The 15,242-nt window shown below is 51.3% G+C and overlaps 2 protein-coding genes across 2 annotated transcripts; one reads left to right on the top strand and one right to left on the bottom strand.

Moving 5' to 3' along the window:
* Nucleotides 1–647: 647 nt before the first annotated feature.
* Nucleotides 648–4,242, top strand: LOC128730685 (uncharacterized). The gene is made up of 4 exons (XM_053823760.1): nt 648–1,043; nt 1,308–1,715; nt 1,778–2,002; nt 3,420–4,242. The coding sequence occupies exons 1-4, from the start codon at nt 717–719 to the stop codon at nt 3,627–3,629; spliced, it is 1,170 nt and encodes a 389-aa protein (XP_053679735.1). The 5' UTR covers nt 648–716; the 3' UTR covers nt 3,630–4,242.
* Nucleotides 4,243–14,080: 9,838 nt separating this feature from the next.
* LOC128721091 (probable zinc transporter protein DDB_G0282067) lies at nt 14,081–14,782 on the bottom strand. Its single transcript, XM_053814809.1, has one exon. The coding sequence runs from the start codon at nt 14,780–14,782 to the stop codon at nt 14,081–14,083; it is 702 nt and encodes a 233-aa protein (XP_053670784.1).
* Nucleotides 14,783–15,242: the final 460 nt, after the last annotated feature.

Genomic DNA, 15,242 nt, shown 5'->3' with positions numbered 1-15,242 from the left:
CAGCGATCGCACTTGATCGACGATCAACGGCGTGCTATTCCGTGCGTAAAACCGGTTCTTCAAACGTATCTGCCGTTTTTGAACGTGCATTAGGAAGGGGTTTGTTTTGGTTCTGTCTTTTTCTCGATCAGTTTCCACTGCTTGTTGTCTTTTACCATTACGTTACACCGTTACACTCGGTAACGGTTTGCATAGGAAAGTGATAGGAGGGAAAAGAACTTTTAACATGAATAAAACCATACACATTGAGCACAAACACTCAATATTTTAAAGCCTGACAGTACCAAACAAACATGGTTTTAAACAACCCATTATTCATACTTGTTAACCCACATGTACTTGTTGAATGTCGCCCATGTATTTCGACCCACTCGCCATCGGTTCTGGCGAAAGCCCTTTATCGTTTTGTTTGTAAACAAGTGCACGTGGTACGGCCTGCATGCATGGCTCTCAGGCATGGCTCTGGCATGGGGCAAAAATTGCGCATGCGTCCGTAAGCGCGAAAATTTCTCTCGCGAAAATCATCGAAAATGAGAGTCAATTATCGACCCGTTCCTGTCGTTTCGCTTAGAATTTTCTGTCACATCAGATCCGCGGAACAGTGACGTTCGACGACGAGCGTTTCGGGTCGCGTAGTTGGCGAGATTCGATTGGTGGCAATTAGCAGACGGTTCCAATTGGTGCGGTTTAAGGGTACGAAGGGAACACAAGTCGAAATGTTTCTCCGTGTGCAGCTGCTAGCGCTGTTGGCGACAGCCATGGTGCAGAGTTCGAGTGCGTACTACAGCGGCCCATTTCTATTCTGGGGCTTGGACGACTTGAAGGACCTGCAAGCTCCTGCCCTCACCGAGCTAGACGACAAGCTGCTGCGGGATCTTTACTCGAATGCCGCCGCCGTGGTGGTGTTTTTGCGAAACGGCACCACCAAACTGTCGGAGGCAAACTTTCCCACATTCAAGCGCATTGTTGAAAAGTACGAATTTATGTACAGCCCGCAGCAAATGTTGAGCTCGAACCCGCTCGATTACAACGTCAACGCTGAGGTAAGCGAAATGTAAAAATCGAACACTCTGAGAGAGAGTTTGAGAGAGAGAATGGAAAAATGCTACCCTTAGAGAAGAGAGTATGCTTAGCAGAGACACACTTGTGGTACTTATGTTGGCCGTACAGATGGAGCTAAGTTGACCCGAACATAGCATGAAAAGCCACTGTGGAAAATCCTTGAAATTGGAACCATCATAAGGATCGTAACCATGTTGAGCTGTTGTTAATATCCCCATTTACACGATACTCTTTTCCCGGGACAGGTAATCAATCTCGTCGGATCACCATCGCAGCAGGATGTCGAGCTGTCGGCGCTTTTCCGTGATTCCACCGAGAACTACGGCGAACGCAAGGTACTGGGCATTCTGGCAAACCAATGGGAAGAACCACACGTGCTTCACAAGCGTGAGGCTAAGGCAGGTGACGAGTTCTACTCCACCAGCACCACACCTGGCAGCCCAACCGATGAGCCCGAAATTGCCGACTCGATCTACAACGTACCCGGCAAGGCGATCATCTACCTAACGAGTCCACCGATCCTGAAGCTGCTAAACGATTCCGATGAGGGTGAAATCACTCACATCCTTGACAAACATACCCTCGCTACGTATGATGCCCGAGAGCGCGAAAGCAAGATGATCGTCACCTACAAAGTTGATGATTCGACGAAGGTGAGTTTCATTGGGCAAAAATCAACTATCGATCGCTCTTTACAATGTCCCACCATTTTCAGCTTACTCTAAAGTTCCGATTCGAAATGGATGCCGGGTATTGGTCCATGTCAAAGGTGGACGTATTCGTGATGGACATCAAGAGCAAGGATGGCTCGAAGACGATCGACACGACACTCGAGCTAGAGGGCAAGGCTCCGTACGCACCACTCGGGGCATCATTCTCCTGCGCTCGCCAGCTCGTCTTCCGCAATGGCACCACCGTGCTGACGCTGGAGAACATTCAGGTAAGCGGTGGAAAACATCACACATCGATTAAGTAATGTGGCGCTAGGGCCTCAATCAGACAACAATAGTCGCGAGGCTTGTGTGGAAAATTACCAGATAGGGAGAGGGTGGACTTTGGATCGCTCTCCCGCGAAAGCAGACACAATGTATCGCTCGGACGGCTCGATTGAATTCGCGTTCATTATTAATTCGTTCAAAAAACCCACCCCACGGTGCGATACGAATCTGCGTGATGGAGATCATTTTTTTATGTAAACAAAACGCCACACCACCCCCAGGTCAACGCGTGAGGATTCACTGCAATAACGCGCGCGATCGCTCGCGTGCGCACACACACGTAACACAGGGGACGGGCATCAGTGGGGCAGCAAATTATGAGAAAATACTCCAGCGAGCGAAATAGGTAGCAAAAGAAAAACGAAAAAGCAACCCCCGAACAACAGCGTCAGCCGAAGATGAGCAAAAAACCGGCTAAAGAAAACTGGAGCAACACCGGGGATAGATATTTGCCCCCTCACGACGAGTATGTCGCTAGTGAGATAATTGTACGTTGGCCCGCGCAATGTGCAGGTGTGCGACCGTTCGATGTACAATGTAAACATGAGTGCTTCGTACTCGAACCGCAACATGCACTTGCAGACGATGGCAGACGAGCATTTATCGACGGCATTATGGGCGATTTCGCGCTGAAGCAATGTGCTTCGGGTGGAGGATTTTTGCATCGCGCGGTATTGCTGTTCTAATTGTGTCTAAATGACACGTGTGCCGAGATCACGCAAGGGATTGTAACATAAATGATGTAATTGCAACCATACGTACGCGGGTTTGATTCGCAATCGTTCGAGGCGTCAATATCGGAAACCCATAAACGTGTGCCTAACGAGACGATAATTAATCCGCGTTCCATTGACCCGTGGGACTGGTTGGCGCGAAAAGAAAGCCCGCGACCACTTTCTCATCCTTACGCGCCACACGCAAACTCCCCAAGCCGATGCTTTAGACGGATTAACAAGAGTTGTAAAATCAATCAAAACTGCTTTCCGTTCACAAATGCCGACGGGTCAGACCGTTTCGCCCTCGGTGGGGGCTGTTTTTCTTCGTTTCCCTCTTATTTTTTGCGTAACACAACCAAAACCCAGCCCCGCGACGACATCGTTGCTTCATTAGCTCGGCGAAAATGGTCAAATTTAAACTCACAATAAAACAACCCCGCCTTCTTTCGGCCGCACGGGCGGAAACCGAAAATCGCAACGCATTACGCAAGCGCTTGGCCCAAGGGAAGCGGAATTGGGCGATATTTTTTAAGCGTTTTGCTCGTTATTGTTGCGCTTTGTTTCACCGTCGCACACATTTCCCTGCTCAAACGGATCGTCTGCTCACTTCTCACGCTCGTGTTGTTCTTCACTCTTCCCACAGGTCCAGCCAGCCCTCGAAGGGAAAACGAAATTCGACAGCGCCTGGGACTGTATCGGCTTCACGACGGCACCCATCCTGTCGGGCATCTTCGTCACGTCCTTCATGCTGATCGGGTTGACCATCGCAATTCTCGCGATACTGGACATCAAACCACCGAACCGGTTCGAGTCCCGCACCGGCAAGCAGCTGACGTTCACGGTGCAGGAGTAAACCACCGGGACCTGAGCTCAGGTCTCCGGGATCCACGTGATCCTGCCCGGTGCGGACGGTGGCCAACTTTCCCCACCAGTTCGTTCGCTTGCAGTTTATGTTTCGCGTTAACATGTAGCGTATGGCAGCCCGAGACGAAAGATGACACCGCGTGACCGTGCACGATCCTGTGATCACCTTCGATCAGGTCGCAGGCGAGCGAGCTGCACCAAAAACAGGTTCGACTCCATTGTCGGTCAGCCAGCTCGAGTGGCTCGAATTGCTGTCCGGTTCCTAGTGACCCGATCGGGGACGTTCCATGCAATGCAATAGCTCGTTTCGTGTCAATCGTCGAGTTAGTGCCGATGCACCTGTTTCTCCTGTTCCCGTTCGTTCGATTGTTTTACAGGTTTCGCATTCCGCCGTGATGCGTTAGTATCCGTTCCGAACAGAAGAAAAAAATAGAAAAACCACCACGGTGCGCCCTAAAAAGACCCACACCATCGCAGGATTACATGGCACCGTGGTGCGTACCACCCCAAAAACTGGAAACGCCACACGGAAGACGAAGAAAATGTTAATGTAAAGTGCAGGTAGCTTAAGCGAGCAATAAATATCTTCTCTCACCGTACAAAACAAACCCAAATTGGGTGTCGCCCTTTTGCTGATAGCCACGCTGCGTGGAGCGCACCATTTATCTAAATTGAAACACACCAAAACTTTCTCTTTCATTGGCCCAGGGTTCGGGTGCAGGATTTTCACGCGCGCGCAGGAAAATCCATCCCAACCGCGATCGATCGCGCATCGTCCCACACACGATCCGTGCACATTTAGTGCCACTCGAACGGAACGGGTTCGAGGTTCGAACCGTGGTGAACGAAAGTGAAAACTCGCTCGCCCTGAACGGGATCGGGAAATGCGCCTCCCAGATGGGGCCCCAGATAAAAGATCATCGCGCCAACGGCAACGATGGTGGCCATCTCGTGGCGAGATTAAACGTCCAAACGTCCCTACGTCAAGCTGACCGCTTCCGATCGGTTCCTTTTGTGGCGAACGGTCTTTAGCGACGCGTATGGGCAGACTCGCGCAACCAGCACACACGCATGTAAAGGAGGGTTATGAATATGGATTCCAGAAGCGATCGGTAATGCCGGTTGTCTGGTTTGATGACAGTTATTACTGCACCCGGGGAGAAGTTCGTTGACACAGCGCCGGTTGCCATTAGCGATCTTTTCCTTCCGTCGGAGCAATCGATTGAGACAAATGTGTCTAATGTCGTGGCTGTTTAATGATAGCGATATCAAATTCTCATAAACATGCACCACGGTTTGGTGTGTTTCCCGATCGAAAGGCCATCAGTCGCTTATTCATTTAAAGCACCAAGGATGCGGCATTCCAACACGATAATCACCAACTGCAGACATCACCGGACCGGGCGCTAAACGCAGCGAAGGTGCCACCGGACCTGCGAACGACATTAGAGGCGTTATGCAAAGTGCACCTCATTAGCGATCGTCTGCCCAACCGCCGGTTCTACCCCGCGTTGCAAGAGTTCAACAGCCCTTCCGACGGGTTATGGTTGCATTCCGGTGCGCACGCGTGGTCTCCCTTTCGCTTTCTACGCCATTCTACGTGGTGCATTTGCCACCTGGCTAGCTGCATCCGACGGCCGTTGGTCGCATCCGAACGAAAGCGGCCAACGTGATGGTGCGAAAGGTCGCCACTGGTTGCGTTCGCTGCAAACCCCCCACACCACTAGCGACCACGTGAAAGTGATTTAATTAGCGGCCCCATCGGCGGTGCATCGGTGGTTCAGCTTCCGTTCGAATCACAACCCCCCTAGGGGCCGTTTTGTACCTGACGGTGATAAAGAGCAAGCGTGCGTGGTCGCTAGATTAACCATCCCAACCCGTCCAACGGAACCTGCGCGCGGTATCATTCTCGCACGCAAATCGCGCACAAACCGGCCCCAAAACCCGCCTAGACGGCATCTTCATTAGAAGCGCCATGTTTACAAGCAACCATCGGTGGGCACGCACTTGTTCCCGTGCCGATAACGATGGCAATCCCTTCGGGGACGGTGATCGCGTGCTCGAGCGGCTTTCGAGCGATTCAAATTTCAATCAAACGATCCACCATCCGCCAACGGTGCAATTAAATTCAATCAATCTCGCGTCGGAACCTTTCGCCGACCGGCCGAAAGCTTTCGTGGTGCCCTTTTGGCACCGCAATGTCACCGGACGTGTGGACGTGAACAGGAACTCAACCCTTTGGAGCGGTGGAACGTGACCGGCTTCCTGTGGGTTGGTCGACGAAATTAGGGTTAGTGGAGTTGTGAATCCGCCCGCCGGATTCGGGCCAAATCGTGGGGCGGTGCTGGGAACGTTATAAAATTAATTTGAATCGCTGATCGGAGCTGTTTTGTGGGGAGTGATGGAGAAGATAAAGCCCTCGGTCCGGAGGTTAATTAGGAGCGCAAACGCGAGTAGATGAATGAACTCGCGATTGGGGAAAGGTTTTGCGTTGGCCCACCTGAACGTCGATGAAGTGCGCAGCCACCGGAGATTACACGCGCGCGAGTGCGTTAATCGTGTCTGATGAGATTTTGGGTAATCTTAGATTAGAGTTTAAGCACCGGTGCGCCTAATTTGGGCTACATTAGGTACACACTATCAGTCGCAAATTAGCCGCATTCTATTCGGGCTGGCATTTGTGCCGTTACGTGTACGCATGGGACGGGAATTCTTCGTCTTTTGGGCCTTTTTTTCGCACAAACAAATACCTGGAACCTGTACTCGGGTTCCAGCTTTTCTCCCGCCCATCTAACGCTATCACATTTCCCACTGACCCATGCGTCAAGAACCACCGGTTGACCTCCATTCGATGGGCGCAACATTGACACTAATTTCTCCATCTCATGCCACTGGGCGCCTCGAGAGATCGAGTTGTTTGTCGCAGCGTGTGAGCAATGGCCCACCGATGGTTTGCGAAGTCCAACGGGTGTCCCAGCGGGAGCTAAGGCCAAGGTGGTGCACCATGATCAACTCCAAAGGCTGACCCCAACGCGACACCGACCAAAACCCGCATGAGGATCGACGTGAGCCACCAGACAAAGCGTAAACACACAAACTCCTCCTCGAAAGCCGTCGGGCAGCCCGCGAAAGTGACAAGAAAGGAAAAGTTTTACCTTATCCCAGGCCCCGACTCTGGCGGGCTCATCCTTACGATCGGCTGCAACGGGAAGGTTCAGCACCAAGCCGCCTTTCGCCATGGCAGAGATTAAGGAACGAAAGGCGCAAAATTCACCATAGATGTCTCTCGGTTGTGGCGTAAAACAACATCGGCAGAGTTTGGAACGACCACGGGGTGTCACGGGGATGGTGTAAAGGAGCGAGATAGGGCGCGGAAAACGATGATGAAAGTGGTCGGGATGAAAGTGGTATTTTCGCAAGGCTCCTTGGACGAGAGCGCCGGGATCGGAGTGCGTTCGGTTCGAAATTAACCCTGCGGGCATCGTATGACCCATTTTTCCTGCCATCATCAGTTGCCGGCATCGCCTTCGGTTGTTGGGGGTTGTTTTCGTGGTCTCTCTCTCTTTCTCTCTCTCTCCCTGTCTCAGTGTGTTTCACTTCCCATCGGTCGTCCGTTTAGCCCCAACGATCGATCGCCGGGACGTCCGTCACGCCGAAACGATTGTAAAGTTATGCAGGGGCTCGTTTGCTTTTTGTTATTTTAGCAAAAAACCTTCCCACCGATCGCCCGCGGCGGCTCGTTTCCGTACCGGTTCTGGTAGGGGCGTTTTCCATTTCTGAGTCTGTGTGTGTTTTTTTTATCAACATGCAGCAAGCGGTCGTGCTGATAACTGAAAGTTTGGCAATGGTTCCGAAAGTTCATTGGCCTCCAGAGCTTAGCATATTTTGCGGAATTTCGATCAGGAAGAGGCATAAGCAGTCGAACACGTAGAAACCCCGACTCGTTTATGGGTTTTCACAACTCTTGAAACTGAAATGGATCTACTAGCATACAGATTGAAACTGATTCTTTTTTTCTGCACCGAATATAACACATTTCTCATTTCTCTCGGCCATTTTTATATCACATTTGCGACATGATCAAGCGTTTGGCCTCTTGAAATGAAGAAAAATAAAATGAAACGAGTGCTTTGGATCTTTTCATTGGTTTACTGACACATACCGCATAAAATGTATAATTCAATACCATGAAATTGGCACTAACTGCGCGCACTTGCAGCGTACTTTCCCCACGGCACTACCGGTCCTAACGTCTCCATCAAGCAGCTGGCTAATCTCTAGCACATAAATTGACATGTAAATCGTCATCTGCTGCCGGTGCTGGTGCTGCTGAATCAAGAAATTAGTCCATGGGCATGGCTTGCGAGCTTTAAACAGCAGCCCGCTATTAACCCCGGCCCCGATCAGATCACATTGCGAAGCTAATGGGTAGTTTTGCTTGCTGCATCGCGGGATTAGGCGCCATTGCAGGTCGTTGAGCTGCATTTATGCAGGGTGCAAGAGCTAGGATCACCTCACCGGGTGGAAGCACACCAATCGATGCTAATCGGCGCCGTGCCATCGCACCGAAGCGGTTGCCTATCGATAGATGCCATCGATGACACCTTCCAGAATATCACCCGGGGGTGTATCGATCGCGAGAGAAAGCCTCTCAAAAGGGTCCCCCATTTGGAAGGCAGTGGCTGGTAGCTCGTAATATGTACGGTGAGGGAGTGTCCGAGAGATCGCCTGGAACAACAACTTTCACCGACAGCTGCGACCGAATGCCACGTCCTCGAGTCGGCGCATAAAACAGATAAAATTATTTATTGACCCCTAGCCAGCTCTCCAGCAGCAGCAGCAGCAGAAGCGGAAACAGTGTGCCAGGAGCGTGCGGGAGGGTGCGCTTCTTTCGTTCGAAAAGAAAAAAAAACCCAGCGCTCAATCTTTCATCGAAGAACTTCGATGCCGCGCAAACGACGAACCCCATTTGATGGGCGGCTGCGAAGGTTTCTCCACCCCACAAAACGAGCGCGTATTTGCGTTGGTTCCGTGCATTCGTAATTCGATTCGTTCACATTTCCCACCCCCAACCAGCCTCATAAATGCCGTGAAATTGATCAACAAGCATCGAGCAAATTAGCGAGCCGAAGCCCAAGGTGTACGGAGCATATTTGAAATGCCTGTCTCGGTGGTTGCCAGCATCTCGCTCGGAGTGGGGTTTTCTCTCATAATCTTACCACCCTGCACCATCGGTCGAGGGCACCGCGTATGTAAAAGGGCATGTCGTTCGAGCGTTCCGGCATTCCCATCTTCCCAGCACAGCATCCCACGGCCTGCTTATCGGTGCCGGTGGTGTCGATTACCCAATGCATCATCTGCATTATGCAGCGGGCCGAATCGCGATCGTAGCAAGCTGATCGGTTGCCAGGCTGGCGATCGTGAAGAGCGGCAGTGGTGACGAAACGAGGCTCGCAGAGGCTTCCCTTATGCTGAGCAACCCGCAGACTACACCCCGGCGGCAACGACGGCAGAGTTTTTCCTCTTCCGCGCAGACCTTTCGGCGTCCGTACGGTTTTTGTCTGTCGAGACCTACCAAGACCGCCCGGTCGGTTTGGTTTCGTAATCAGCTTCCCATTATTAGCGGAAGGTATCATCACGGGCTAGCCCATCGAACGGCGCGTCACGCGATACGCGGTTGTCATACATGGCGTGGCATTTTGCCGCCTCTGTGGGGTTTCTGGAGCAGGAAGCAACCCACCACGAGGTGGAGCATTTGCATTTGCATAGGGCCGCGCGTGGAATGACAACACCGAATGCAGACTTCACATAGGGCAGTGAGCCGTGGGCTCGTAATCGCTGGCCTCACCGTGGAACCAATCGCAAATGGACGTTCGTATCGGAAACGGGCATAAATTAGCTACAATCAATTGCCGACCCCGGGAACCCGGGAGCCTTCCCGCACGCTGCTAAACGCCGGAGGTGCGATGCTTTTTCCGCTTGAATTGGAATGCGATTTTGAAGAAAGCGCCCATTAAAAGGTTGGACAAATCGCGTGAAGGTGTGCCTGCTTGGGTTTGGTGGAATGCGTTGCCTGTCTCGGCATGGCTATGGGACGAACGGGAGGATGTAAAATTGAAAGTTTTGTCTCATCACAAGACAAACAACCGGCCTCGTCGCAACGCGCCAATAAGCACTCGTGCCGGTGAGATAGCAAGCCAAAAAGATAAGGAAAAAAGAATGAGAGAGAGAGAGAAAATAACAATAAACAATCGAACCAACCGATTCCGTTCCACGCCGGCGGTTTGAGCATTAGCATTTATGGTAAGGGTTTCTCAAACATGTGTCGCTTATCAACGCTTCTTCATGGTGATCGAAAGGGCCCAAGGTGTTTCGAAGTTAAATTGTTTCGAGCCCCAACCCTAACCCAACTATAAGGGATGAATTTTGAGGCACGCATCCTTGGGATGGCTCCCCAAAATGGCTCATCTTTCACGCTAGCGCTTGATCCAACGCAAACTTTCATTCTGCTGCTGTTGCTGCTGCGTTGAAAAGCGAATCGATCGCAAAAGGAATGCACCGAAAACCGATATCGTGCGCGGGCTTCGTTTTCGGCATTCCCGAAAAAGGGCCACCACCCCCTTAAATGGGTCCCGACGCCCTCAGGGCAAAAACTCTCTTTTTTCGCAATTTTCACTTCACTTTCCGTGGCTCGAAATGAGCGAAGCCGAAAGTTGAACGACATCGTGCCCATGCCCAGTCGGTAGGGGCCTGCATCCTGCAGCAGCGATGCAGTTTAATTTTAAAGTTTCATTAACCGAGCCCGGCGGGTAGAACGCTACGAGTTGGTTCGATCGTCCAACATCGATGGAAAGTGTGGATCGAGCGAGAGCTTTCGCCTTGTGCGGAACACGAATAATGCATCCGAGGAGTCCCAAAAGTGCATCTGCGTGTTTTCATATAACGCACGTTCAGCGCAGCTGCTGAATGAAGCCGAGGAAGCTGCGCTACTTCCCGACCATCACCACCATCCGATGGGCTCCGATCGAGGGGGGCCATTTTCGAGATCATTGGCAGCGATTATCGGATGTTCTGAGAGCACATAAATCCTCACTCGAAGGGCCGTAAATTTGAACGTCAGGCACCTTTCTCTCCATCACGCGCAATCGGCTTGTCATCGGTGAGGGAAATCGTCGCAGGAATTAGGCAAATTAGGGTCGACCCAGATAGCGGCCGGCCATGCAGCTAGCGACAAAGCCCTTCGAATGGGCTCGAGCGCGCGTGCTCTTCAACGACTGACGACCGGCGGAAGTTTCGGGGATCAATTAAAAGCTCGCCCAGTACGTCCGCAAGCTTTGTGCTGAGGAAGCAGATCTACGATTGCCACCAATTGAGGAGGGCACGAATCTAAGCGACGGAAAAAGAGCAACACGATGGAAGTAATTCCCTACCCTCCCAGGAAAAACATTCAAATTAATCCACTTGCGTGCTTCCTTCATGCCGAAAGGTCGTCCGTCGTCCGTGTGGGGAAAACTACCGCCTGTAACACGTGTTTTGTCAAGTGAGCTTTGCCAGTTATCTGGCGGTTGAGTGAGTGTGTGCGTTTTTTTTTATTCGTTTGTCTCCTCTTCCTTACGCTAGCTCCAGCGGAAGTGACCTGTGCTGGCCGGAATTTCATTGGCTCGTTCGTCTTAAAACCCCATTTAAATTAAGCCGTTAGCTCTTTCGTCGTCTCGAAAAAGCCGTCCGTCAGCCAAAAGACGATCTGCGTCGAGCGAGTGATCAAGCTACTGTTTTCATCGCGTTCCCACCATTCGGTGAACAATATGGGGCAAAGCAAATAAAAGAAGCAAAAGCTTGGCCCGCGAGCGGTCGGCACGCGAGGGTCCGTTTGCATTGCAAACGCTCGTCAAACGCACCACAATTAATGCTGCACTACTGATGCTTATCAAGCTGAGGTAACATCGAGCAACAAACCGGATTAAATGTACAACACTCGCTAGGAAACAATGCGCGGCATCTCAACTGCGTTCGACAGGCGCGCTTTTTGACGACGACGATTCATATTTGCCCCGTGTTCGAGCGCGCGTGTGCAATAGCATCGCGTTTCCCATGGAAGGGCATTTAAAATGCCAACAGCCATCATTTATGCGTTTTTAATCGCGGCTTTTTGGGCAGAGAGAAGGAATGTCTAAGCTGGTTGGTCCCGAAAGTGAAACACAATGGCCGGTGGCGGTGGTGGGTCCGAAATTCGAGCCAAATGCCGCATGATATTGGATTAATCTCGTGCTGCTGCGCGCAATTTGTGCCCCTAAATTTGTATTAATAGAAGTCTCCGTAGTGGACACCTCGCGATCCAGTCCCAGGGGTCCACTGTGAGATTGCTGCTAGATGAAGCCTCGCGAGTTGAACAGAGCAACCCATCGCGTGAGGCTCACCATCATCGATGGGCCTTTAATCTGTTCGATGACGAGCACGAAGGTGCGCTAGAGCCTGCAGGCGAGCAAATGGCTAGAGCAAACGGGCAAACAAACGTGACGTTAATGGGACGACAATTACTTAATGTTTAACCGGCGACCGTGCACTTTGACGCTTTGAGTGGGTTTTGGGGTTTAATTTCGATAGGTTTGGATGTTTAAAATTGAATGCTTAAAATTGTTGTAACGAAAACGCAACGAACGTTCGCACAGGTGAGTCGAAATTATGTCCCAGTCGCAGAAACTCCACTTGCGAACTTGCGAACTTGTTTACCATTTCCACCCAAACATTTAAAAAATGTGATCACAAAAAATGGCCATCATTTTCGACTTTCGCGTCCAAAGCGAGACAATCGAAACACGAGCCCCGAAAAAGGAGACCCCACACCTTACACGAGGCCAAAAACACCGCTGGGTCCAAACAAAACAGTGACACATCGCGCACAGGTCAGCCATTCCGGAAAGCTTTGCTTTAACGCCACCGCACGTTCCAAACCCCAGACAGGAAAGCCTCCCGGCAGTCAACCTGTTCTTCTCCGGTGGCTTCACTCTATCTCGAGCTCTTTCTCGCACGTGCGAGCTCGCTCTCTCCGTGCTCACTCTTGCTCTTGCTCCGTTAACGGCGATCCCGAACGGGTGAGACTTTCTTTCCCGGCATTGAGCGCGATCGTGGCGGCTGCTGCTGGCGATCCATCCGAAGCCCCCCAACGAACGCACGCATGTTTCATCTTCAAACCACCCCAAAGACACTGGGGGCCCACCATCATCACGCTCGGGGTGGAAAGCTCGCCAGCAGTTCGCGTGTCGTAGTCGCACCGAGCGGATGCAGGTCCAGGCCCGGTTCGAGTGGATTTTTCTTTGCGCTTCGCTGAGCAGCACGACGCTGTGACGCGCCGGATCGATTGTGTCAGGTGGAAAATCGAATCGGTGGAACATCGCGTCCAGCCGTTTTGGGTGAGGCCGACGGTCGGGTAATTGGTAAATTTTATGGTGCAATCGTGAACCAGTGAGACGGTGGAAAAAAAAAAACACGACAAAAATATCGCCTAGCCCCAAAACGAGAAAGCTGAACGTGTCGCTGAACAAGCAACCAAGTGACGGGACGAAGAGAAGAGAGAGAGAGAGAGAGAGAGTGAACGAGAGATGTACGTGTCCAAGACTTGGTGCAACTAATGATTAACAGTCTGTGAACGAGGCTAGCTACAGTGTCGACCTCGCCGCAAGCCAGAATCGAAGAAAGTGTGTAAAAGCTCAGTGCCACAAGGAGCAAACAAAGCGCGCTGGGAAGATCGCACGGATGATTGCATTCCTTTGGTTTGAAGGTTTAGGGCAAACAAGCAAACTGTTGGTTCTGTTTAGTTTCCCGTGCCGGTGAAAAGCTGCCAAACAGCAAACTGTTTGCACTCGTTCAAACACCTCGTTTAGACCTCGTAGGCGCATCAACCCTCAGTGAGTATAATTGGGCGCATTTTGGCTTATTTTTTCGGAGATTCTCTAGCAGCAAAGGCATGACCCCGTGTGGTAACGTTTAGAACTCACATCATTCGGCTTTTGCCGTTTGTCTAAAGCTTCTGACAGCCCGAAACGTTGAAGTAACGTAAAAAATTCCTTCACCAAACGAGCCAGCTGCTAATCACACATCCAGCGGTGCATGAAAATGATATGCTACGCTGGCTAAACCAACACGCACATTATCTGCCTGTTCCGGTGGTAACGGTTACATGTTTGCCGAATGTTTGTTCTTACGAAGGCATTCCCGCATTAGCCACGCGTTCCTTTTTGAACCGATCTGAATCAATATTACACCATCAATCCACACGTGGAACAGCCGATTAAATAGCGATCAAGCTTTGAGCTTTGAGCAAACAAACAAAAACCAAACCGGGATGATTAAACGTGTGGCCGATTTTGCGGACTTTTATTTGGGCTTTTTCGAGTAGTATTAAAAACGTTACGCTTCCATCACAGCCAACCAACCAGGCGCCTAGTGGGCACCCTTCTTGTGACCCCACTTCTTGTGGTGATCCTTGCCGCCCTTCTTGCCAAAGTCCTCCTTGTGGCTCCAGTGCTTATCGTGGCCGTGCTCCTCCTTGTGACCCTTGTGATCGTGATGGTGCGAGCCCTTCTTCTTGTGGCCCTTCTTGCCATAATGATCGTGATGATTTCCCGCCTTCTTGTGGCCGCCCTTCTCCGACCCACCCTTCTTGTACCCGTGAGCCTCGTGGAAATCGCCATGCTTCTCATCGAACGCCTCATCGTGATCCTCGTCGAAGAACTTCTTCTCCTTCTTGAACTCGTCCTTCTTGTGGATCTCGTGGTGGCCCTTCGTCGAATGTCCCTTCTTGAAGTGGCCGCTTTCCTCGAACTTGTGGCCCTTCTCACCCTTCTCGCCCTTCTTGCTCTCGTGGTGATAGCCTCCATCGTCGTGGTGCTTTTTCTTATGTCCTCCTTCGTCGTGGTACTCCTTCTTGTGGCCCTCCTTATCATGGTGGCCCTTTTTGCCCTCCTCGTGGCCTTCCTTCTTCTTGTAGCCCTTCTCGCCCTTCTCACCATGCGACGAGTGGTGTTCGGAGTGATGATCCTTGCCACCACCGTGCTTCCACTCCTTGCCATTGGGGCGCGCTTGTGCCACCAACACCACACAGCTTATCACCAGCAGCAGGCATAACGTTGCCTTGCGCACCATTTTCACACCAGCACCTGTTTTGCCCTGTCGAACCACTGGAACTGTACTGTACCACCGATCGAACCACTGCACTGATCTATCCGGACCCCGGACAACTAACTTTTATACGTGCTTTGACAAATTTCGTTGACAAAATCTCCCAGGAGGGAGACGTGGCCCTTTTTTCCCGGCCACTCGAAAGAGTGGAGAGATTTCCGTTCGCTTGGCTGTGTTTTTTTTTTGTTTTGGTTTGTTCAATTTGCTCTTTAATTTCGTACTGTTTCTGACCGAAAAGTTTGCGTAATTTTCGCGCCCCATTTGCATGATGTACCGGACACCCGCGCAGCCCGGGTGCAGCCGCACAAATCTGGCACGGCGCGTTCAATCAACCGACGCATGGAAATTGCTGCAATCGCAAATTGATTTAGCTCGCTGTTGCACCACACACTGTTGCTTCTGAGCCATGCCGAGCGCGTTTTCC

This window comes from Anopheles nili, chromosome 2, assembly GCF_943737925.1.
Source record: "Anopheles nili chromosome 2, idAnoNiliSN_F5_01, whole genome shotgun sequence".
NCBI lineage: Eukaryota > Metazoa > Arthropoda > Insecta > Diptera > Culicidae > Anopheles > Anopheles nili.
The sequence above is the reverse complement of the archived record's forward strand: the minus strand, read 5'-3'. Positions and strand labels throughout refer to the sequence as shown.

Excerpts from the sequence above, each read along its gene's own strand:
- LOC128730685 (XM_053823760.1), top strand. The coding sequence starts at position 717 with ATGTTTCTCCGTGTGCAGCTGCTAGCGCTGTTGGCGACAGCCATGGTG. Across the intron at positions 1,044-1,307 it reads ATTACAACGTCAACGCTGAG|GTAATCAATCTCGTCGGATC; the intron begins GTAAGCGAAATG and ends TTCCCGGGACAG. Across the intron at positions 2,003-3,419 it reads TGACGCTGGAGAACATTCAG|GTCCAGCCAGCCCTCGAAGG; the intron begins GTAAGCGGTGGA and ends CTCTTCCCACAG.
- LOC128721091 (XM_053814809.1), bottom strand. The coding sequence starts at position 14,782 with ATGGTGCGCAAGGCAACGTTATGCCTGCTGCTGGTGATAAGCTGTGTG.